The sequence below is a fragment of the Macaca nemestrina genome, chromosome 13 (genome assembly GCF_043159975.1).
Source record: "Macaca nemestrina isolate mMacNem1 chromosome 13, mMacNem.hap1, whole genome shotgun sequence".
Taxonomy (NCBI): Eukaryota; Metazoa; Chordata; class Mammalia; order Primates; family Cercopithecidae; genus Macaca; species Macaca nemestrina.
In genome coordinates, this window is record NC_092137.1 from 87,176,544 (window position 1) to 87,202,830 (window position 26,287).

At 39.8% G+C, this 26,287-nt stretch overlaps 1 protein-coding gene and 1 long non-coding RNA gene across 3 annotated transcripts in view; one reads left to right on the top strand and one right to left on the bottom strand.

The window, feature by feature from the left end:
- LOC105465405 (charged multivesicular body protein 3) overlaps positions 1–26,287 on the bottom strand; it is a 120,288-nt gene that overhangs the window by 52,032 nt on the left and 41,969 nt on the right. The window contains exon 1 of one of the 2 annotated variants that reach the window (XM_011713873.2): positions 8,944–9,099. The exons of the other annotated variant lie outside the window; for it this stretch is intronic. Within the exon in view, the coding sequence (XP_011712175.2) occupies positions 8,944–8,988 (45 nt within the window). The 5' untranslated portion in view covers positions 8,989–9,099. Of the gene's footprint in view, positions 1–8,943; positions 9,100–26,287 lie in introns of those variants that run through there. 2 annotated transcript variants of the gene reach the window in all.
- On the top strand, positions 7,724–8,464 carry LOC139357922 (uncharacterized). Its single transcript, XR_011611966.1, has 3 exons — positions 7,724–7,864; positions 8,190–8,237; positions 8,329–8,464. It is a non-coding gene; the product is annotated as an uncharacterized lncRNA (long non-coding RNA).

Genomic DNA, 26,287 nt, shown 5'->3' on the forward strand with positions numbered 1-26,287 from the left:
AAAGCCTGATATTCATTTCATTCCTCTAAGACTGGCAAAAGTCAAAAATTCAGTTAATAACAAGTGCTAGAGAAGATCTAAAGACAAGCAACTTTCATACATTGCTGGTAAATGTATAAATCAGTTCAACCCTTTAGAAACCAATTTGGCAGTATTTTTGTACAAAGAAGTCATATCCTAAGATCCAATAACTTCCCATGTATATAGCCTAAAGAAACTCTCTCATAAATACACAAGCATACATGTATTAGAATGTTCACTGCATTGTTGTATTACACAAGGAAACAACCTAGAAGTCCATCAATAGAATAAATGTGTGTGTGTGTTTGTGTGTGTGTGTTTTGACATGGAGTCCCGCTTTGTTGCCCAGGCTAGAGTGCAGTGGGGTGATCTTGGCTCACTGCAACCTCTGCCTCCTGGGTTCAAGCGATTCTCCTGCCTCAGCCTACTGAGTAGCTGGGATTACAGGCGCCTGCCACCACACCCGGCTAATTTTTGTATTTTTTAGTAGAGACGGGCTTTCACTATGTTGGCCAGGCTGGTCTTGAACTCCTGACCTCAAGTGATCCGCTTGCCCCAGCCTCCCAAAGTGCTGGGATTACAGGCATGAGCCACCACTCCCGGCCTTAGAACTAATATATTGTCATAAATTTATACAATCAAATTCCATGGAGTTAAAATACATGAAATACATCTATATATATTGGTATGAATAAACTTCATTTTCAAAATACACAAACAATGCTGAGCAGAAAGGAATCATACCAAATTTAGGACAGTGACTGTCATTCTGTGTGCTGATGTAAGAAAATGGGATAAAGAGAGTAAGCATGTATATAACTGTATTGTTTCCTGAGGCTGCTGTAACAAAGTACTTAAAACATAAATGAGAATCAATTGAACCCGGGAGGCGGGGAATGCAGTGAGCCGATATGGCACCTCTGCACTCCAGCCTGGCGACAGAGCAAGACTGTCTCAAAAAATAAATAAATAAATAAATAATAAATAATAAATGTACTGTTTCACAGTTCTAATCTGAGTATCACTAAGCCAAAATCAAGGTAGCAGGAAGGCCATGCTTCCTCTAGTGGATCTAGGGAAGAATCCATTTCTTGCCTTCCAACTTTTAATGGCTACCAGTAATCCTTAGTTTGCAGCCTCATCATCCATTCTTCAAGGCCAGCATCTTCAATGCTGTCTCTCTGCTCCATCCTCACATTGCCTTCTCTTCTTCTGTGTATTTCCAATCTCCCTCTAAATCCCTCTTATAAGGATACAGGTAATTGCATTTAGGGGCCACCTGAATAACTCCCCATCTCAAGAACCTTAATTTAGTCATACCTGTAAGGACCCTTTTTCCAAATAAGGAACATATATAGGTTCCAAGGATTAGGACCTGATCTCTTTGGGGGTGGGGGACTTTTTCAGCCTGCCACAATGGATATGTTATCCTCTGTTTTTTTAATTTAAAATATTAAAGATTTTTTTTACATATTTAAGAGCGAAATTAAAAGACTGGAAAAATATAACAAGCAAATCCTTAAAAAAAAAAAAACAGAAATACATAAAATCAATTTAAAATAGGAAAATACTGTAAATGACGAGTTGATGGGTGCAGCACACCAACAAGGCACAAGTATACATATGTAACAAACCTGCACGTTATGCACATGTACCCTACAACTTAAAGTATAATAATAATAATTTAAAAAAAAAAAAAAAAAAAAGAAAATACTGACTCCAGAAAACATTTTTAAGATAATTTCAGACTAGATAATACATTTAAATGGAACAAATTCAATAGGCAAATAGTGAAAAATAAGTTTCCTTCCCATTTTTGACCCTCAGCTACCTAGCTCCTCTCCTGGAGGCAATGTAGGATTTTGTGTATCTTTCAAGACAATCTAAAATATACATAAAACTAGAAATCGGCCAAAAGCAACAAATACAAGTGACCTTAGATCAAAATCTGCCTATTCCTGTCACTGTCAGCTGAGTATATATCAGCTTAATCATGCTATATTTCAAATGTCCAAGTGTTTTCTCTCACCATTGTAGGAGATTGGTCACGGTGGTGGGAAAAATTGCAAAAAGATACAAACCTTCATGGAAGGTCGGGAGATTTTACAAAAGCTTCAGAAAAGGATTTGGCTGAAGGCAGCCAGATTCTCAAGGGGATGTAAAGAAACTGATCTAGATAAGTTAGTTTACTTAGGCCTGGGAAGCTGGCCTTTAATCATCCGCCGGCAGAACTGCTCTCTCCACGAAGGTGGGGGTGTTAATTACCCACAAGCGTGTTGGCTCAAAGCCTTTGTCATTAAATCTGTAGTGAAACACCTGCAGGGCCAGCTTGTCAGGGCCCAGATTACTACAACACCCTCCTCAGGGTCTGTGAGCAGCCTGGTCCCCTAGGCTCTTTCACTGGATACCTGTGTCTGAGTGCATTCTTTCATCCGTCGTTGAGCCAGGATATGCCGGTGGGACACGGCACACCATCCCTACTTCTGTCCATGAAACAAGCACCTGATGAGCACTTTACTCTTCCTGAGGAAGTTCAACATTATGCCAGCCCAGTGGATGACAGAGAATAAATAGAAATACAATCCTTGCTCTTAAGTTTACAATTTTGCTGAGGACACAAAGCAGAAGAGAAAAATATTCTTTCAGGATTTCCCTGTGTCTGTCTTCTCTCATTTCTTAAATGCTGTCCAAAACTAAGCTCTGGCTCCTTCTCCACTATCACCATTCCCATACAATTTGCTCCTTTCCTGAATTCTCTCCATTTCAGCTCATGGCACTGCCATTCAGGGGGTTGAACAGGTTTGACTGGGGTAGGGTTAAACAGAAACCTAAGAATCATCTTTGCACTCATCCCACATGCAGTAGTTCAGCAAATTCTGACTATCTATGCTAAATATTTCTAAAACTCATCCTATCCTCTCCATTCCCATTGCCATTCTAAGGCTCACATCATCTATCACCTGGGCCACTAACCGGCCTCCCTACCTAAATCTCTTACTTCTAGTTCTTGCCCTAACCCACTGTTCTGAATGCTTCCCATCTTTAGTAGGCATGACACACAGACCTTTATTAATCTGCCCTCTAACTACCTCTCCAATGTTACATCTTACCACTACCATCACTCCTCTTGCATTCCACTCAGAACAGCATTTCATCCTCCAACCATTCTGAATGTTTTCCCTAGTTCCTCTAACATATGTTCCACACTTCTAAACCCTGCATATTCAGTTCACTTTACTAGGGATGCCTCCCCTTTCCTGATTCTATACCTACCTGTCCACCTGGTGAATGCCACTTGTGACAAGACCCAGAGACCCTCCCTGACCAGCTTCCCTTCCGCATTCTGAATAATCACTCCCTCCACTATGGCATCAAAGACTTTGTACATGCTTAAATTATTGCTCCTATCTCCCTATAGTGTTTACTTACATGTCAGTCTCCTCCACATTCTTTTAAGTCATCATGTAGTGTCTTATTTTTGTAAACCTTATTCCAATCCAATGCACACCAAAATCTCTCGATATTTGTTGTACGAACTAAGTGAATGAAGCTTTATCTTTTTCTCCAGCTCCCCTTCTCATTTTCTTCACTTTTCTGATAGAATCCACAACCACGAGTCATGACCCAGTCTAAGAACATAAGTTAGTCACATGATTTAAGAATTCGGATGCCACGGAAGGGGGCACTCTACCCCAAGACTAAATTAGTGAAGTCCCTAAGTAAGACAGAACAATTTTCCCAGCAGAACCTCAAGTCTAAGAGAAGAATCTCTTTCCAGCAGAATTCCATGTCCTCCTGATTCCCACCCCAAGATTGTCACAGGTTTCTAAATGGATTTTAAGGCATCCTCATCCTCAGCAGGCCCAGTCTGGTCTTTACTTGCATCCTTTAAAACAGAATAGGTTTCACCACTAAGATGTCTCCATCAAAGTTTGTGCAGGGGCAAAGACTTTAGTCTGTAGAGGCTCCTAATATAGTTAATGTTTCCCTAGAGAGTTCCTTGAAATATTGCTCATCTTGGGACTACCTGACCTTAAACCCTACTAAACTTTATTCTGACACTCACTCGTCATTTAACAAATATTTACTTAGCACCCACTGTATGCTGCATGTTATATCAGAGCTCTGGAGAAACCACCTATAATGTATCTTACTTGCCCGAATTGACCTGTCACCATGGCCTAAATGGTACCATGTGTGACAATCATGATGGTGTGACATGACTACACCTAGCCTCTGCTTATACTGTGCCAGGACCCAGACCCACATGTCTGCATCTTTCAGCCCCCAACGGAAGGAGCTGTCTTGTAAGCTTACCCCAACTCAAAAATGCCCAGCTGAGACTACAGCATTTAGTCAATTCCCTCTCTCTCTAACACCTCTTCCATTTCTGCCAACTTTTTCTTATCTTTAAAAAATTTCCTTCACTTGGCCTCTTAAGTATTTTCTTTCTCCCTTAAAAGAAAAAGAAAAAAAAAAAAAGGCCAAACTAACATTACTTGGCTTCTTATTCATATACAGCTCTCAATACTTTATCAGTGCATCAGCAGTTCTACAGAGAAAAAAGTATTTCCCATCTGTGATGGTTAATTTTAGGTATCTCCTCAGCTGGGTTGAGGGATACCCAGATAGCTGGTAAAGCACTATTTCTGAATATGTCTATGAGGGTGTTTCTGGAAGAGACTGGCATTTCCATCAGTGAACTAAAGATCAGCCCCCACCCAATGTGAGTGGGCATCATCCAATCAGTTGAGGGTCTGGATATAAAAAAAGGCAGAAGGCAGATTCTTGCTCTCTTCTGAATCTGGGATAGCCTTCTCCTGCTCTTGGACATCAGTACTGTAGGTTCTCTACTCTCTGGACTTTGGGACCTCCATCAGTGCTACCCCAACTCACTACATTCTCCAGCCTTCAACCCCGGACTGAGCTACACCACTGGCTTCTCTGGGTCTCCAGCTTACAGAGAGCATATCACAGTACTTCTCAGCCTTCAAAATCCCCAGTCAATTTCCATATTAAATTCCCTCTCAACTACCTATCTATCCATCCATCCTGTTGGTTCTACTTCTCTGGAAAACCCTGATTAATACACCATTGCTGCTTTACTGGCACTTTTTTGAATTACAGACTCACGCTAAGTAACCAAGGCTGGTGACAAAACGCTTTCTTTGGTCACAAGTCACAGATGTGAAAGAAAGCCTAGCAGCACTTGGTAGAAGCTGACCCTAAAGTGGATGGACATTCTTCTAACAAACTAAAACATATCATCAAAACTGAAGGGGTACCTTGAAGAACTGAGGAGGAACTTGAAGAAAATCTTGGGCTGGATATCTCCAGCACCAGATAAAGTGGATCACCTAACACTAAAAATCCTACTAAATAATCAAGAACCCATTCAGGAAGGGGATGGAACACACGACAGTGAAAGGTCAACTGTTTCTGACCATCTCAGCCTAGAGATAATCACTCCAACCACTGAACTCCTATACCTGTGTATGTCGTACTGTATTAATCGGTTTTTACATTGCTATAAAGAAATACCTAAGACTGGGTAATTCATAAAAGGAAAAGAGGGCCAGGCGCGGTGGCTTACACTTGTAATCCCAGCACTTGGGAGGCCAAGGCAGGTGGATCACGAGGTCAGGAGATCGAGACTATCCTGGCTAACCCGGTGAAATACTGTCTCTACTAAAAACACAAAAAATTAGCCAGGTGTGGTGGCACACACCTGTAGTCCCAGTTACTCGGGAGGCTGAGGCAGGAGAATCGGTTGAACTCGGGAGGCAGAGGTTGCAGTGAGCCAAGATCGCGCCACTGCACTGCAGCCTGGTGACAGAGCAAAACTCCATCTCGAAAACAAAAAAAAAAATTACTGCGGCACTATTCACAATAGCAAAGACTTGTAACCAACCCAAATATCCATCAGTGATAGACTGGATTAAGAAAATGTGGCACCATGGAATACTATGCAGTCATAAAAAAGGATGAGTTCATGTCCTTTGCAGGGGCACGGATGAAGCTGGAAACCATCATTCTCAGCAAACTATCACAAGATCAGAAAACCAAACACCACATGTTCTCACTCATAAGTGGGAGTTGAACAATGAGAACACATGCACACAGGGAGGAGATCATGACACACCGGGGCCTGTTGGGGGTGGGAGGCTAGGGGAGCGATAACATTAGCAGAAATACCTAATGTAGGTGATGGGTTGATGGGTGCAGCAAACTACCATGGCACGTGTATATATGTAACAAAACTGCATGTTCTGCACATGTAACCCAGAACTTAAAGTAAAATAAAAAAAATAAAAAAGAAAAGAGGTTTAACTGGCTCACGGTTCTGCAGGCTGTACAGGAAGCACAGCAGCTTCTGCTTTTGGGGAGGCCTCAGGAAGCTTCAATCATAGGAGAAGGCAAAGAAATAGGCATCTTACATGGCAGGAGTAAGAGAGAATGAGGGGGAAGGTGCTACACACTTTTAAACAACCAGATCTCATGAGAACTCACTATCTCAAGGACAGTACCAAGGGTGATAGTGCTAAACCACTCATGAGAAATCCGCTCCCATGATCCAATCACCTCATACACAGGTCCCACCTCCAATACGGGATGACAATTTGACATGAGATTTGGCGGGGACACAGATCCAAACCCTATCAGGTGCCCTATCCAAACTTGTTCTTAAAATGTTTATTTGCTAGAAATTAAGTTCTTTGGCTTCTTATTTCACCTTTATAATCCCTCTTTGGGACGCAGCATAAATGGCATGGTAGTTCTAAGTACAGGCCTTAGAATACATAACCTCTGGTGCTGTAATTCACAAATTATATGACCTTGGGCACATTACCTAAATACTGTATGCCTTGGTTGCCACCTGTAAAGTGGAGATAATAATAGTTCCTAATTCACAACACTGCAGAATGCTTAACACAATGCCTGGTTCAATATGTTAGGTAAAGGTGGTGGTAGTTAGGGCTAATCTTAATTCACTCTACAATCTTGCTACTCAAGTGCAGACCAGCAGCATCAACATCACCTGGGAGCTTATTAGAACTTTCAGGCTTTATCCAAGACCTACTGAATCAGATTTTTGAATTCTGACAAGATCCCTAATGATTAGTGTGCATATTAATGCTTGAGAAGCACTGCTCTACAATACCCAGACTTGTCCATAATGGGGAAAAAAAAAACCCTAAAATGTTTATTCAATAAATGATCTTACCTGTTTGGCTCTGGCAAGCATAGTTTTATAAACCAATCTCATGCATCAACCCTGCCATTTTCCAGTGTCAATCAGCTTTCTCAGGTAGATTACCCTACTGAAGAGTGTACTAACATCGTGTTCTTAGCAATTGTATTTATCATTTAAAAGCAATCTAAGTGTATAATATACTATAGTAGTATAGTAATACATATACTGGAGACTAGTTTAAACAGTAAAGCAACCATTTCCCTATGATCTTTTTGTTTCTCCATAATCTTAACTCAATTTACGAATGGCAATGCCAAGGTCAAATACTGAAGGCAATAAATAATCTCTCCCTACCACACTCCTACAATAACAAGAATCTTAGAATATACAGATGTCACAAAATGTGCATCTATATAATGTTCTATAGTTTCCAAAGTGATGTTACACCGTTATTTCATTTAAGCGCCACGATTTCTATTTTACCAAGGAGCAAAACTGAGTAAGTTTCCTGACGAAAATGAGTGCCTACTATTCTAGGGCCTTTGATTAACAACAACAACAAAAAATTTACATTAACGCACATTATGTGCCAGGAATTGCAAGATGCATAAGATTGGTTTTTAAAATGTGCCTGCTAGAGCTGAACAGGTAAGATCATTTATTAAAGGATTTCAGGATTTTTTTTTCCATTATGGACAAGCCTAGGTGTGGTAGAGCAGTGCTTCTTAAAGCACTGATGTGCACACCCATCGTAGGGAGCCTGTCAGAATTCAAAATCTGACTCAGTGGGTCTGGAGTCAGTGGGTCTGGAGATTTAACAAGCTCCCAGGTGATGTTGATGCTGCTGGTTGGCACCTGAGTAGCAAGGCTGTGCCGTATTTAAAGAATTAGCCCTAACTACCAATATGAAAACTTTACATCCCTGAATCTTCAATTACTCTGAGATGACACTACTATTATTTTGGCTTGACAGACGAGAAGACTAAGGCACTGAGAAGTGAACTTTCCAGAGATCACAGAGGTGAGATGTGGAAAGGCAGGATTCAAACTTAGGTTGACTGACTGCAGGGAACTTTCAACTGCTTGCCTCCCAATATTATCTCAATTAATAGGTAATGAGAATTCGAAGCTGGGTCCGGAGCTATCTTCTGCAACATCCTTCTGGGTCGAGTCCCTGCCCTGCTATAATATGTAACAAGGGTCAACACAAGGTTGTAGGGCTGGGGAAAGAGGAAACGGTCTCCTTTTCAACACAACGGGGAGGACCGAGAACAGGCGGCAGGTGCCATGCTCCTCCAGCAGACGCGACCCGGCCAGCTCCAAACAACGCTCCGGGCAAGGGAAGGTTCTCCGGAGGGTCCGCAGACGGGCGTGAGGGGTGGGGCCTACGCAGGGAAAAGGTTCCGGGCGGGTCGTACCAACGCGCGCAGGGGGAAGGGGTTTCCAAGGCCAGGACGGTGTCGCTGCCTACGCGCTCGGTGGCGAGGTGAAGAAACTCTTCATCCACCCCTCGGCTACCTGGTAGAGAGTGGCACCAGGAGCTCTCGCTCCCCAAAGCCAACTCCTAAAGACTCTTCCTCCGGGCCCCCCAGTCGAGTGGGAGGCCCCGGAAATGGGGGCCGGTCGGTATCGGGCAGGCGGTGGGGAGAACAGTGTCCTGTCAATTACCAACTCCAGTTCGCCCCACACAGATCCACCCGCTTATCTGCCGCCGCCGTAGCCCTTACCAGTTCTTTGGGCGGCTTCTCCTGAGTTTTTCCAAACAGCCCCATGACGAACTGAACCCGTCTTGCCCCTTCCGGCTTTCCGTTCCCCGCGCCCAGGCAGGTCACGGGCAGCCGCCTGGGCGGGGCCCACGGAGAGGGAGGTAGTGCCGACGCCCAGAGTAGGGAGCGGCCGCAGTAGAGGATGGTGCGCATGCGCGGTACGCATGCGCAGAATTGAGTGAGTGGGATACTAGTCAACAAGGCTGACGTCATTGCGCATGTTCTGGGCGTGTCTGTGTAGGGGAGACCACGGATTCGGTGTTTTTCGTGGGGTGTAGAAATGATTGCTCTGAAAGATACGAATGTGTTGACTATAACTGCTTCTGATACTTCACCTAAACCTAGATGTTGCACCAGAAGTCTGGATCTCCACGCAGACGTGTACACTTACCATCACTTTCCCGACAGCTTCGTCTTTGTGTCCAGTAGGCGACTCACAGGTGACAAACCAAAAATGGCCTCTTTTTCTTCCCGCCAACCCACTCCTCCCGTCTGCTTGCACCACCATCACCTGGTCGCTAAACCCTAGGCGTCCTCCTCTCTCCCCTCCTACCAACTCCCAACCATTCTAACTTCAGCCCTCTCCTTTCCCTCCCAACTGCGGTAGTTTTTGTTCAGGCCATCGCCCTTTACAGCGTGGGCGATTCCTGCCTAGCATTTGTCCATGTGTGTGCCGTCCTACACGCCACACCGACCGTGAGCCTAATCACACTCTCAAAGGAGTCTGACTAAAGAGAACTAGACACATTTTAGCACGGACAGTCCCTGATTAGGCCTATACGGTGAGCTGATGGTTACTGTCATTACCTCATCGAGGATGGTGAAGGGACCATTTGTTACCTCAGCCCCATACTCCTGTCTCTGGTGGAATCCTAAAATGGTTCGGCAGCTTTGAAAACATTTTGGCAATTTCTTAAAATGCTAAACAAAGCCAGCCTTCCATTCCTAGCTATTTACCCAAGAGGGAAAAAAGCATACGTTCTTACAAAGACTTGTACACAAATGCTCATAGCAGCTCTATTTGTAATAGCCGTAAACTGGAAACAATCCAAATGTCTATCAACAAGAGAATGGATAAACCAGTTGTGATTGATCCATACGGAGGAATAGTACTGAGCAATAAAAAAGAGTAAACTGTTTATAAATGCAACAGCATGGATGAATCTCAAAATAATTCTGCCAACCGAAAGAAGCCAGAATCGTGTGATTCCATTTATATAACATTCTGGAAAATGCAAACTAATACGTAGTGACAGAAAGTACATTGGCGGTTGCTAGCGGATAGGAGTGGGGTCGGAAAGGAGCAGAAAAGAGGGGTTACAAAGAGACACGAAGTTTAGGGGGATGATGGATAATATCTTGATTGTGATGATGGTTTCGCAGATGTATACAATATCAAAACTTAACAGGTTGGACACTAAGTATGTGCAATTTATTTTATGTCCATCATACTTCAATAAAGTTCTCTTTAAAAAAGCACTAACTCAAGCCTGTAATCCCAGCACTTTGGGAGGCCGAGACGGGTGGATCACGAGGTCAGGAGATCGAGACCATCCTGGCTAACACGGTGAAACCCCGTCTCTACTAAAAATACAAAAAAAAAAAACTAGCCGGGCGAGGTGGCGGGCGCCTGTAGTCCCAGCTACTCCGGAGGCTGAGGCAGGAGAATGGCGTAAACCTGGGAGGCGGAGCTTGCAGTGAGCTGAGATCTGGCCACTGCACTCCAGCCCGGGCTACAGAGCAAGATTCCGTCTCAAAAAAAAAAAAATAAAAAAAAAATAAAAAAAAAATAAAAAAGCACTACCTGTTCATTGTGAAAAGTTAAACCCGCATTCTCACTTCCTCAGGGGAAAAGGTCTCAAAGGATTCACACCAACTATTAAATATAGTGTGAATCTTCTGAAACCTTTTCCTTTGGAAAATATACTTTTATTTTTATTTATGTATTTGTTTTTGAGACAGGGTCTCACTTTGTCACCCAGGCCAGAGTGCAGTGGCAGGATCTTGCCTCACTGAAGCCTCCACTTCCCAGGCTCAAGCGATCCTCCCACCTCGGCCTCCTGAGTAGCTGGGTGCCAGCCACCACGCCCAGCTGATTTTGTAGTTTTTCTGTAGAGACAAGGTTTAGCCATGTTGCCCAGGCTGGCCTCAAACTCCTGAGCTCAAGTGATCCTCCCACCTCAGCCTCTCAAAGTGTTGGGATTACAGGTGTGAGCCACCTTGGCCGGCCCTATTTTTACTTAATTGAGATTATATTATATACATTGAGCCACCTCACCCAGCCCTATTTTTACTTAATTGATATTATGTTGTATACATTGTCCTACAATTTCCTTTTAAACAAATTTTATAGAGATTTTCATCAGTGTCAATACCTATGGCAATCCATAGCAAGAATGTACCATAATTTATTTAACTACTTCCCTATTATATAAGATTAAGTTGTTTCTAGTTTTTCCCTAGTAAATAATCCTGTAAATATAGGCACAGTTAAAAATTTAAAACTTAATACCAGTATCTTCCATATACATTGCACTATTGTGAATTACCAATAGTGTATATCAGCAATCTTATTCCCTAAGTCCATGCTAAAAGTGAATTTTGTCAATATTTTTAATTTGCCAATCTAAGGGCATAAAATATTGTTTTTAACTTTAATTTCCCGGACTACTAGTCTAGATAAGCATCTTTTCATATATTTGTTGGCCGTTTGAATTTCTTTTGTGACTTGCTTCTTCATAACCCTTGTTCATTTTCCATTTATCTCCCTTCTTCCCTTTCTTATTTCCTTTCTTCCTTCCATTTTAAAGCTGAAGGAGTTCTTTGAAAATGTGGAATTTTTTAAAGTCTCTTTCACCACACCCTTCTTCCTTTTTTTGAGAATAAACTATAAGCATTTTTTTCAAGTGGGTGGATACTGGATAGCCAATTAGTCAACAGTATTTCTCAAATGCCTACTATATGTCAGGCATTCTATAGGCTTCAGGAAAATGGCAGTGAGCAGAAAAGAATCTCCTACAATCTGATGAGAAGGACAATAGTATTAAACAATGGTTGTAAACGAAATTGTGTTACTACAAATGTGCAAAATTCTGACTATAAGAAGAACGTGCTGATCAGTGACTCTTCCTGAGCAGATGACAAATAAGCTGAGGCCTGAAGGAGGAGCTAGCAGAGAGAGGAAGAGTATCCAGAGTAAAAGAAACAGCATGTGCCAAAGAGCCTTCCCAGTTTCTGGGTGGAGGTTTTAGGCCACAGCCATTTCAGATCCTAAAGCTGCATTTGTTCTAAAGCTGGCCATCAATGGCAGAGAGGCCTGGCAGGGTGTGGAGGAAGGTTTGACTTGGCACATGGCCTCTCAATGTCATATAGAGCTCATAGGTACTGACAGCCCTATCAACACATCAGTGCAGTTCCTCTGCACTGTGCATCTTGCTTCCACACATTTTCTAGGCTCTATCCTTAGAGTAACATGTACTCTCCATTTGTGTCCTGATACTGCTTTTGCATTGGACAAAGCACTCCTTAGTTGAGGTTAGGGCTGAAGTTTGTCCTTCCTACATGGACCTCAGGAAGCAAGCCACAGATCCTCCCACCTGCTAAGACTTACACATCTGCGGGGGTGGGAGGAACTAAATGAGCAGGCATTCTAGCTCTTTAGTCCTACCAAACACAGCGAGTGTTTAACAGGATCACACTCCCCTGCCATATGTTCACATAGATGTTTGTTCACACACATTTTCAAAGGCTTTATGTGCATTCTCCTCCTGATCTCTGAAAAATATAAATAGATGTGTATCCTTGAGAGGTACCTCAATGCCTATGCTTTAAATCCTTCCCTGAATTTTAAATGAAAAATAGAAAGGACTGTTTTTCCTCCACTTTCCAGTTTTCCTTGTTCATTTCACTAAGATATCCAGCCTTAGGAGCTTCCTGGCTCACAACTGTTCCCCATTTGCCAGGTAGATTGTCGAATGAAATGCTTTGGGCAGGAAAATCATAACCCAATTCCTGGCAAGAATTTTGGCTTTCTAAAGCCAAGATACACCTTGTTTTATACAACAGATGGACCCTGGAAATGTTAGATATAAATCAATGTTTGGAAATTGAACTCTCTCCCATGACTTATGTAATAATTTTGGAGTGCATTTATCTTTGTTCCTGACTAAACTTCAGGACCAACGGGCTCCCAACCCACAACTTATGACTTGAGATAAGGCAAAGACAGACCTTGAGTCACCTCCTGTCCATTTGCAGTCTTTCTTCACCAAACTTACAATAATCCTTGTGTTGATTTCCTAGGACTGCCATAACAAAATGCCACAAACTGGGTGGCTTAAAACAATAGAAATGTATTCTTTCAAAGTTCTGGAGACTGTAAATCCAAAATCAAGGTGTCAGCAGGGCCATGCTCCCTCTGACACTCTGAATAGAATTCTTCCTTGCCTCTTCCTACCTTCTAGTGATGGCTGTCAATCATCAGCATTCCTTGGCTTGCTGCTGCATCGCTCCAATCTGCTGTGAACATATAACCCAATTATATGTTCTCCCCATATGTGTCACTCCAGTCATACTGGATTAAGAGCCGATCCTAAATTCAGTATGACCTTATCTTAACTTACTGTTTACATCTGCAGTTATTATACCTTATTTTCAAATAAGGGTCGCATTAAAAGGTACTAGGGGTTAGGACTTCAACGTAATCTTAACAGGTCACAATTCAATCTATTAACAACTGTCATAGACACACATGGGTGCCTCACTTTAAAGGAAAAAGAGGGTGGGCAGGCACGGTGACTCACACCTGTAATCCCAGCACTTTGGGAGGCCAAGGCCGGTGGATCCTGAGGTCAGGACTTTAAGACCAGCCTGGCCAATATGGTGAAACCCTATCTCTACTAAAAATACAAAAATTAGCCAGGTGTGGTGGCGCATGTCTGTAGTCCCAGCTACTCAAGAGGCTGAGGCAGAAGAATTGCTTGTACCCTGGAGGCAAAGGTTGCAGTGAACCGAGATTGTGCCACTGCACTCCAGCCTGGAGACAGAGTGAGACTCCATCTCAGAAAAAAAAAGAAAAGAAAAGAAAAAAGAGGGTGATAGAGGGTGAGGGGAGAATGGTTAGCTGAATCCTTCTGAAATAAACAGACCTCTGTCCTCCATGATTGGGAAGGGAAAGTCGATTTGTCAGTCTTGACCCTAGTGTGGAAGTGGCATCTTCTCCCGGGAATCATAAAAATCACTGTGGCTGCCTCACATTGCCCTGTAGAGCACCATTTCTACCACTAAAGGTCCTCTCACGGAGGATTCACACACCTTACCTTATTTCCCTCACAGCAGAGAAAAAGCCTGACGTTTAATTTAAAAATCCAACTGGAATATTTAAACAATACTAAAGTCTCCAAAAACAGTATCAGAATTAGAAGAGTGGCATGTGAGATACACATCAACATTATGGTGGAGTGGATGAAAAACCCACTACAAACACAGAATTTTGGTAAAATATAACCAGAATTATTTTATGTGCATGGATGATCTCTTTTTAAAAAGTAAGAGAAATCAGGAATATCTGCCAATAACAGGAACCCAGAACCTTGTTTGCATATTTTTTTTGATGTGATAAAGCCTATAGTCAGTAAAATGCACAGATCTAAAGTGTAAAACACGATTAATTTTTACAAATGTGTAATATTTGTAAATATTTAAAACATTTTCTAAATCTAAACTGGCTCCTTCATGCCCATTCTCAGGCAGTACCCTCAAAGATAACCATTATTCTGATTTCTACCTCTGTAGATTAGTTTTGCCTGGGCACAGTGGCTATGCCTGTAATCCCAGCACTTTGGGAGGCCGAGGTGGGTGAATCACGAGGTCAGGAGATCAAGACCATCCTGGCCAACATGGTGAAACCCCATCTCTACTAAAAATACAAAAAAAAAAAAAAAAAAAAAAAAAAAAAAAAAACTAGCTGGGTGTGGTGGCGGGCGCCTGTAGTCCCAGCTACTTGGGAGGCTGAGGCAGGAGAATGGTATGATTCTGGGAGGCGGAGCTTGCAGTGAGCTGGGATCGTGCCACTGCACTCCAGCCTGGGCGACAGAGCAAAACTCCATCTCAAAATAAAATAAAATAAAAAAAAAAATAAAATAAAATAGTGCTTGGTTTTAATGTTTGGACAGGGGAACAAGAGGCAAGGCTTTTGGCTGGGCAAAATGGTGAAGCAAAATTGAGATGCCCTAAAGCTGGGAGTTTTAAAGACTTCATTCTCAGTGAAAAGACAAGCTAGGGGAAAAAAAATACTTACCTGCCAACAAAGGGAGCCAACCAGAAAATGTTTGTTTTAGGGTGTAGCTCTTGAGAAACCACAAGGCTGTCCTCCTGTAAGTCTAAATTTATTCTACTTTCATGGTATTGGAAATCCCAAGCCTAGATATTAATTTAAACTGTTCTTAGGTTGATAACATCCTGGGGATCTGGTGAGAGCAGTACAGACTCTTTTTGAATGAATATACCCCAAATCCAGACACTGTAGTATTTCTACAAATTATGACCAACAAAAATTACCAAATGTATGAGATAAACATTAATGGCCAGAAGTAAATTTTAAAAGCATCACATTTATGTTTCAAAGCACTTCAGATATTAGAATTCTCAAATGTAGAGTATAAAATGTTATGCTTAAAATGTTCACAGAAATAAAAGAGAGACTTGAAAGAAACAAGAGACCATTAAAAAATGACGAAGTAAAAGAAAGAAAAAACAAAAATTGACCAGGTAAAATTAAAAATAAAAGAATTTGTAGACCTGAAAAATATAGTAATTGAAATAAGAAACATAGTCACCAAATAAACCTCAAGGAATAAATTAAGCAACAGATTACACATAAGAAAGAATAAGTAAATCAGAAGATAGATCTGAATTATCCAAAATAATAATAATGCCTGAAGACACAAAGACATGAATATACAAGAAAGAAGATGACATACAGATGTTAGAATATGGATATCAATTACATGTTTAATTGAAGTTCCAGAAAGATTGACATGAGAAACTGGAAGAGACAAGATTTTGAAAAGATAATGGCTAAGAATTTCCCCAAATTTATTCAGATGTTAATCTTGAAGATTAAGGAAGTAATCATGCATCACTTAATGATGGGGACACGTTCTGAGAAATGTATTGGTGATGTCATCATTGTGCAAACATCATAGACTGTACTTACGCAAATCTAGATAGTATAGCCTACTAGATACTTAGGCTATATAATCTATTGCTACTAAGCTAAAAAACATATATGGCATGTTACTATACTGAATACTGTAGGCAGTTGTAACACAATGGTAAGTATTTGTGTATCTAAACATAGAAAAGATAGAGGAAAAATATATATGATATTATAATCTTATGGGACCACTGTTGCCTGAAAGGTTGTCATACAGTGCATAACTATACATAAATCTTAGGTTCAACACAAACAGCTACACATTATAGTGGCAGTGCAGAACATCAAAGACACCGAGATTTTAAAAGCAACCAGAGAGAAAAGATGGAATACGTACAAGAAGACAACACACACTGTCAACATCCTACTCAATAGCAACAATGGAAGCTAAAATAAAGGGAAAGAGCGTATTCAAATTACTGAGGAGAAAAAATCCCCAAAGATCTAAAAATCAAAACAATTGAACTTATGGAGATAAAGATCAGAAGGATGGTAACCAGAGGCTGGGAAAAGTAGTGAGGGGCTTGGGGGAGGTGGGGATGGTTAATGGGTACAAAAAAAAATAGAAAGAATGAATAAGACCAAGTATTTGGTAGCACAACAGGGTGGCTACAGTCAGTAGTAATTTAATTGTACATTTAAAAACAACTAAGAGAGTATAACTGGATTGTTTGTAACACAAAGGATAAATGCTTGAGGGAATGGATACCCGATTTTCCCGGATGTGATTATTATACATTGCATGTTGTATCAATACATCTCTTGTGTCCCATAACTATATATACCCTACTATGTACCCACAAGAATTAAAAATTAAAACATTTTTAAAATCCTCAAAATAATAACTTATAGTCATGCCCTGCTAAATTATCACCCCCATGTGAAAGCAAAATAAAGACATCTTTAATGGGGACAAAAACCTAACAACAGACACAAAAACCCCACAAACCAACAGATCAACACCAAACAAAATTCTGAAGAATGTAGTTTAGAAATAATAACCATGATCTCAGAAAAAAGGCCCTTACATATAAGAAGAAATCATGACAATTTAGTTAACTTGTGGTTAATCTTTAAAAAGTTGATTATATAAAAATTATCTAATTTGAGAAGTTCAAAAAGATAGAAGTAAAGCATTTTACCACAATCATATGAAAAAATAGATGAGAAGTCATTGAAGTTAAAATGATTCTGGACTCTAATTTTTTTGAGAAAAGGTAAAGATATTGACTAATTTACATATTAAGTAAGTTTGTTAGAATTTTAAGGATAGCTGCTAAAATAAAAGCAGTACTTCCAAATGGTAGAGAAAAAATGGAATTAAGAATGTTACTCGAAGTAAGGTAAGAAGGACAATACAGAAAAGTGGAAGACACAAAAGACAATTACAGAATTAAATTAATTAAGTTAAAGATACATTTGTATTCATAACAAAATGGACTAAATTCTCCAGTAAAAAGATTTTCAAACTAGATATTTATTTACATCTAGTTTTAAGCTATTTAAAAGAGACACACATTCTACATAGGATACAGCAAGACTGAAACTAAAAAAGAAAGACATGAAAAATCATATTTACCAGACAAATATTAACCAGAATAAAGCTGTTATAGCTATATTATTATCAGATAAAATAGAGTTTCAGGCAAAATAACTTTTTAGGGATAAAAAAGTATTACGTAATGATAAATTTTTCAGTTTACCCAGATGCTAATCATGTAGTCTCAAAAAAAGTGAAGCAAAACTGACAGAATTTCAAGGAGAAATATAAGCTCACTGTGTTAGTCTTCTCAGGCTGCCATAACAAAATACCAAAAACTGAAACTTGGCTTAAACAACAAGAATTTATTTTCTCACAATTCTGGAGAAGACCCAGATCAAGCAAGGTACTAGCAATAACAAGCAAGCTGTCAGCAATATGGTTCTTGGTGTGAATTCTCTTCCTGGTTTACAAATGACCACCTTCTCACTGTGACCTCATGTGGCCTCTTCTCCGTGTACCCACAAAGGCGGGGGGGTGGGGCGGGGGGAGAGAGAGAGAGAGAGAGAGAGAGAGAGAGAGAGAGAGAGAGATCTGTGGGAATCTCTTCCTCCTTTTATAAGGGCACCATCAGTTATCAGATTAGGGCTTCATCCTTATGATTTCATTTAACCTTAATTACCTCTCTAAAGGCCCTATCTGCAAATACAGTCACATTGGGGGTTAAGGCTTAAACATCTGAATTTCAGGGGTACACAATTCTGTCCATAACACCCAGCGTCGCGGGGCGCGGTGGCTCACGCCTGTAATCCCAGCACTTTGGGAGGCCGAGGCGGGTGGATCACGAGGTCAGGAGATCGAGACCATCCTGGCTAACGTGGTGAAACCCTGTCTCTACTAAAAATACAAAAAACTAGCCGGGCGTGGTGGCGGGCGCCTGTAGTCCCAGCTACTCGGAGGCTGAGGCAGGAGAATGGCATGAACCAGGGAGCCGGAGCTTGCAGTGAGCCGAGATCGCACCACTGCACTCCAGCCTGGGCGACAAAGGGAGACTCCATCTCAAAAACAAAACAAACAAACAAACAAACAAAAAAACAAAAAAAAACCACCCACCATCATGAAGGGAAATATTTAAATTTTTTTTTCATTAATCGCTCAAGAAGACAAACATTTGGTACAGAGAAGACAAGAAAACAAGATATGCTTCATTGAATTGTCACATCCTGTCCACATCAAGTAAATAATAAGTTACCACATATGGAATATTTATAAAAATTGACTACACACTAGAATATAAAGGAAGTGAAGAAATCACTCTAATACACATTGCATTTCATGACTATGTTTCAATTGGGTTAGAAATCAATGACAAAAAAGAAATCAAAACGAATATTTTGTAAACATAAAACACATTGCCAAATAACTCAAAAGTCAAAGAAATAATGGAAATTGGGAAACCTGGATGTCTACCACATCTGGTAGTAACAAGACAACCATGGGGTGGTGTCAGAGAGGGCTAGTGGAGACCCAGAACTTTCACCATCACCCAGTGGTAATGAGAGCATCCCTACCACTGTGACTTTTGAAAATGTGTAGAGAACTGGAGCTCCCACCTCTGCTCAGCATTAAGCAGGAAGCTCTCCTAGATCTCACTGGAACTAAGCAGGGAACTTGGACGTCTATGTCTGCCTAGAAGCAACAAGGTGGCTCCCCAACTTCTCCTACCAAAGCAGCGTCAGAGCAGCAGAAACTGAAGTTTGAATGGAATGCAGAATCTCAGGACATAATATGAAAGTCCAGATTTCAAATGAAAATCACTCATCTTACCAAGAACCAGGAAGATTTCAAACTCAATGAAAACAGACAATCAATAGATGCTTTAGCAGATTGAATAATATCTCCTAAAAATTCATGTTCACCTGGAGCCCATGAATGTGACCTCATTTGGACATAGGGTCTTTGCAGATAAATAAAGTTAAGATGTCATACAGAGCCAGGTGCGATAGCTCACACCTGTAATCCCAGCACTTTGGGAGGCCAAGGCAGGTGGATCACTTGAGGTCAGGAGTTTGAGACCAGCCTGGCCAACATGGTGAATCCCTGTCTCTACTAAAAATAAAAATTAGCGAGGCATGGTGGCACAGGCCTGTAATCCCAGCTACTCAGGAGACTGAGGCATGAGAGTCTGTTGAACCTGGGAGGTGGAGGTTGCGGTGAGCTGATACCGTACCACTGTACTCCAGCCTGGACAATAGAGCTGTCTAAAAAAAAAAAAAAAAAAAAAAATCATAAAGTCATACAGGACTAGAGTAGGCCCTAAATCCAATATGACTGGTGACTTTATATGGGAAATTTGGATACGCACACACAGGGAAGAAAGCCATGTAGAGACAGGGGCAGAGACTAGAGTGATGCATCTAAATACCAAAGAACACCAAGGGATTATCTGCAACCCCCAGAAGCTAGATGAGGCAAGGAAGGATTCTTCCCTAGCACCTTCACAGGGAGTATGACCATGCCAACAACTTGATTTCAAACTTCTAGCCTTAATAGCCATGAGAGAATAAATAGATATATTTTAAGCCATGTAGTTTATAGTAATTTCTTACTAATATAGGTGACAAGACCTAGATGACAGAGATGTTAGAATTATCTAATAAAGATTTTTAAAGTGTATTTTTAATTGACAAATAAAAAGTGTATGTATTTATGTGTACAACATAATATTTTGAAATATGTGTACATTGTAGAATTGCTAAATTTAGCTAATTAATATATGCATTACCTCATTTGTATCATTTTTGTGTGTGCCAAGAACACCTAAAATCTACTCTCTTAGCAATTTTCAAGTATATAATACATTATTATTGACTTATAGTCACTATATTGTCCAATACCTCTCTTGAGCTTATTCCTCATGTATAACTAAAATTTTGGATCCTTTAGCTAACGTCTCCCTATCCTCCTCCCCACACCCCAAATCCCTGGTAACTACCATTCTATTCTCTGCTTTTAGGAATTTGATGTTTTTTCAGATTCCACATATCAGTGAGATCATGCAGTATATCTATGTGCCTGACTTATTGCACTTAATATAATGTCCTCCAGGTTCATCCATGTTGTCAGAAATGACAAGATGTCCTTCTTTTGTTTTTAGGAAATCAGGTAACTATGTTGCTTAGGCTGGTCAAAACTCCTGGCCTCAAGCTATCCCTCCACAGAGTGCTGGGATTATAGGCACTGCACCTGGCTTCCTTGTTTTTTTTTGTTGTTGTTTTTTTGTTTTGTTTTGTTTTGTTTGTTTGTTTTTTTAAGTCTGAATAGTATTCCATTGTGTATATATGCGACATTTTCTTTATCCATTCATTCCTTGGTAGACACTTAGGTTGATTACATATCTTGGCTGTTGTGAATAATGCTGCAATGAACATGAGAGTGCAGATATCTCTTTGACATGTTGATTTCATTTTCTTTGTATATATATCAAATAGCGGATTGCTGGGTTGATAATAGATCTATTTTTTTTTTTTCACCCAGACTGGAGTGCAGTGGCATGATCTTGGCTCACAGCAACCTCCACCTCCCAGGTTCAAGTGATTATCCTGCCTCAGCCTCCTGAGTAGCTGGGACTACAGACGTGCACCACCACTTTTTTTTTTTTTTTTTTTTTTTTATCACAGACAAGGTTTTACCACATTGGCCAGGCTGGTCTTGAACTCTTGACCTCAAGTAATTGGCCGGCCTCAGCTTCCCAAAGTGTTGGGATTACAGGTGTGAGCCACTGTGCCCAGCCAGTAGTAGATCTATTTTTAATTATTGAGCAACCTCTATACTGTTGTTTTCCATATGACTGTACTCTAACAAAGGTGTAAACAGCTACAGTTTTTAAAAAAATGCTTCAAAAAGCAATTAAAAATATGCTTAAAACATGAAGAAAATGCAAAGTCTCAGCAATGAAAATGAATATATAAAGAAGAACTAAATGAAAATTTTATAATTGAAAAATACAATAACCAAAATAAAAAAGCTCAGTAGATGGGCTCAACAGTATATTGGAGAAGACAGAAGAGAAAATCAGTGAAGTAGAAGATAGAACAATAGAAATTACCCACCGGGTACAGTGGCTCACACCTGTAATCCTAACACTTCGGGAGGCCAGGGTGGGTGGATCATTTGAGGTCAGGAGTTTGAGACTAGCCTGGCCCATATGATGAAACCTTGTCTCTACTAAAAATAAAAATAAAATACCTGGGCATGGTGGCAGGTGCCTGTAATCTCAGCTACTTGGGAGGCTGAGTCAAGAGAATCACTTGAATCCAGGAGGTCGGGGAGGTAGGGGCTGCAGTGAGCCAAGATTATGCCACTGCACTTTAGCCTGGGTGACAAAGTGAGACTCCATCTCAAAAAAGAAAAGAAAAATTAAAAAAGAAATCACCCAATCTGACCAACAGAAATAAAACGGACTGGAAAACAAACAAACAAAACAGAACACAGCCTCAGCAACCTGTGGGACTATAACAAAAGATATAACATTTATACAATCAGAAAACTGGAAGAAGAAAAGAAAGAGGGAGGGCTAAAAAAGTACTTGAAAGCAGCAAGAGAAAAACAACACCTTACCTCTACAGAATAAAACAGTTCAAGTGACAGTGGATTTCTCATCAGAAACCATAAAGGACAGCAGGAAGAGATACAATCTTTTTCCAGTACTAGAAGAAAAGAACTGTCACCCTAGAATCCTGTATCCAGAGAAAATATTCTTCAAGAATGGAAGGAAGGTGTGGTAGTTAATTTTAGGTGGCAACTTGACTAGGTTAGGGGATACCTAGATAGGTGATAAGGCATTATTTCTGGGTGTGTCTGTGAGGATGTTTCTGGAAGAGATTGACATATGAGTCAGTGCACTCAGTGGGGAAAATCTGTCCTCAATGTGGGCAAGCACCATCCAGTTGACTGGGGGCCTTGATAGAACAAAAAGGCAGAGGAGAAGTGAATTCACTCTTTCTGTCTCCTGGAGCTGGGACCCCTTTTTCTCCTGTCTTTGGACATAGAACTCTAGGGTCTCCAGCCCTTGGACTTTAGGACTTGCATCAGTGGCTCCCTGGGTTCTCAGACCTTTGGCCTTGAACCGAGAGTTAATACCATCAGCTTCCTTGGTTCTGAGGCTTTCAGATTTGGACTGAGTCATGCCACCAACTTTCATGGGTTTCCAGTTTGCAAATGGCCTGTCATGGGACTTCTCAGACTGCATAATCACATGAGACAATTTTCTTATAAATCACTTCTCATCCATCTACATATGTATTTGTGTGTGTGTGTGTGTGTGTGTGTGTGTATCAATCATTTTACCTCCTATTGATTCCATTGCTTTGAAGAACACTGATGGGAAATCAAGACATTCTCAGATAAAAGTAAACTAAGAGAATCTGTCACCAGAAGACTACCCTAAAAGAATGGGTAGTCTCTAAACAGAAAGTTCTCTAAACAGAAAAAAAAATGATAAAAGAAGGAACCCAGTAACACTAGAAAGGAAGAAAGAACACAGAAGGTAAAAATATGGAAAAATATTAATACTATAGGTTTTTATTCTGCTTTCAAATTTTTTAAGATGCATTTGACAACTGAAGCAAAAATGTTAACACTGTCTACCTAATGTGGTTCTAAAAATACATAAAGGAGATAGTTAAGATCATTATATTGTAAATGGAGAAGAAAAGGGGGACTTAAAGGGAGGTAAGGTTTCTATACACCATTCAAACTGGTAAAATGATGGCACTAGTAGATTGTAATACATTTTGTATATATAATGTAACACCTACAGCAGCTACTAAAAAGCATATACAAAGACATACACTAAAAAATGCCATAGACATTAACTATCAGGGAAATGTAATCAAAACCACAATAAGATTCATTTCACACACTAGGATTGTATAATAATTTTTAAAAAGACAGATAATACCAAGTGTTTGCAAGGACCTGGAGAAACTGGAACCTTCATACACTGCTGGCAAGAAGGTAAAATGTTGCAGTAATATTGGAAAATAGTTTGGCAGTTTCTCAAAAAGTTAAATATAGAGATACCATATGATCCAGTAATTCCACACTAGGTATATACTGTCAAGAAATTTAAATGTATGCTCACACAAAAACTTGTATATAGATATTCATAGTTGTATTATTCAAAGTAGCCAAAAAGTATAAACAACACAAATGTCCATCAACTGATGAATGGATAAATAAAATGTGGTATATCCATATAATGGAATATTACTCAACCATAAAAAGAAATGAAGTACTGATTCAAGCTACAACATTGATGAAAAATTGAAAACATTACACTAAGTGAAAGAAACCAGACCCAAATGACACATGTTATATGATTGCATTTATATGAATTATCTAGAATAGATACCACAGAGAGAGAAAGTAGACTAATGGTTTCCAGGGCCTGGGGGAAGGCCAACTGGGTTGTTACTGCTAAGATATGGGGTTTCTTTTGGGTGGTGGTGAAAATGTTCTGGAATTAAATAGTGGTAATGATTGCACAACCTTGTGAATATACTAAAAGTCATTAAATTGTATGCTTTAAATGGGTGAATTGTACAGTGTGTGGATTATCTCTCAATAAATCTATTATAAAACCCTGTAGATATATCAAAATGGAATTCTAAAAAATGTTCAAGTTACACACAAGAAAACAGGGAAAGAAAACAAAGAGAACAAATGGGAAGCAAAATATAAAAGACATATTTAGTCCTATCATGTTGATAATTACATTAATTGTAAATGGTTTAAATATAACAATAGAAGAAATTGGCAGAGTAGATTTAAAAATATGACCCAATTATATATCATCTGTAATAAACTCACTTCAAATATAATGATATGAGAAGGTTGAAAATAAGAGGATGGAAAAAAAACTTTATAATGTAAACATTAATCAAAGAGAAGCAGGAGTGGCTATATATATGTGTGTTTTTTTGGTTGTTGTTGTTTTCTTGTTTTTGAGATGGAGTCTCACTCTTTCCCCCAGGCTGGAGTGTAGTGGTGCAATGTCAGCTCACTGCAACCTCCACCTCCCAGATTCAAGCGATTCTCGTGCCTCAGGCCACAAGTGCTGGGATTACAGGTGCCTGCCACCATGCCTGGCTAATTTTTGTATTTTTAGTAGAGACGGGGTTTCACTATGTTGGCTAGGCTGGTCTCGAACTCCTGACCTCAAGTGATCCACCCGCCTTGGCCTCCCAAAGTGCTGGGATTACAGGTGAGTGGCCATATTAATATCAGATAAAGTAGACCTCAGAAGAAAGAAACTCACCAGAGACAAAGAGACACACACATCATGATAAAAGTGTCAGTGCACCAAGATACACCAATCCTAAATGTGCATACAATAGTAGAACTGCAAAATATGTGAAGTAAATTTGATAGAACTGAAATGAAGAAATATACAGATCCATAATTATAGTTGGTTGCTTCAACACCCTTCTCTCAGCAATTAATAGAATAACTAGATAGAAAATACACAAGGATATAGAAGAACATCATCAACCAACAGGATCAAATTGAAATTTACAGGACACTCCACCCAACAACAAAAGAATACACATTCTTTTCAAGTGCCCACAAAACATCAAGATAGACTCTATCTTGGACCATGAAACAAACCTCCAGAAATTTAAAAGAATTGAAATCACGCTGAGTATGTTATTCAACCACAGTGCAATTAAACTAGAAATCAATAACAGAAGAATCTCCCTTAACACTTGGAAACTAAACAATACACTTTTAAATAATCAATGAATCAAACAGAAGCCCCTAGGGAAATTTAAAGACACATTGAACTGAATGAAAATAAAAATACCAATGTTTGTGCGGTACAGCTAAAGCTGTGTTGAGAGGGAAATGTATAGTACTAAATTCATATATTAGAAAACAGGAAAAATTTCAGATCAGTAATCTAAATTTACACTTCAAGAACATAAAAGTGAAGAGCAAAATAAACCCAAAACAAGCAGAAGGAAGGAGAGAAAAATAAGAGCAGAAATCAATAAAATTGAAAACAGAAAAGCAACAAAGAACATTAATGAAACAAAGAGCCGTTTTTTTGAAAAGACAAACAAAATGGACAGACCTCTAGAAAGACTGACAAAGAAAAAGAGAGAGGACATAAATGATCAATATCAATTAAATAAAATATCACTACAGATCCTGCACACACGAAAGGAATACTAAGGATGAAATGGACTGATTTTCCCCAAACACAAATGACCACAACTATCCAATATGAAATATGTGATATAATAGATATTGATAATACAACAGATGATATGTAATTAAGAAAATTGAATTTATAATTTTAAAACTCCCCAAAAGAAATCTCTAGGCACAGATAGTTATTCTACCAATGTTTAAAGAAGAATTAATGCCAGTTATACAAAATCTCTCCCAGAAAATAGAAAATTGAGCCTTTCCCAATTCATTTTATGAAGTTAATATTACCCTTATATCAAAACTAGATACAGAAAACAGTATAAAATAAGAAAACTACAGACTAAAATCCCTTGTGGTATAGGCATAAAAATTAACAAAATATAGCAAATAGA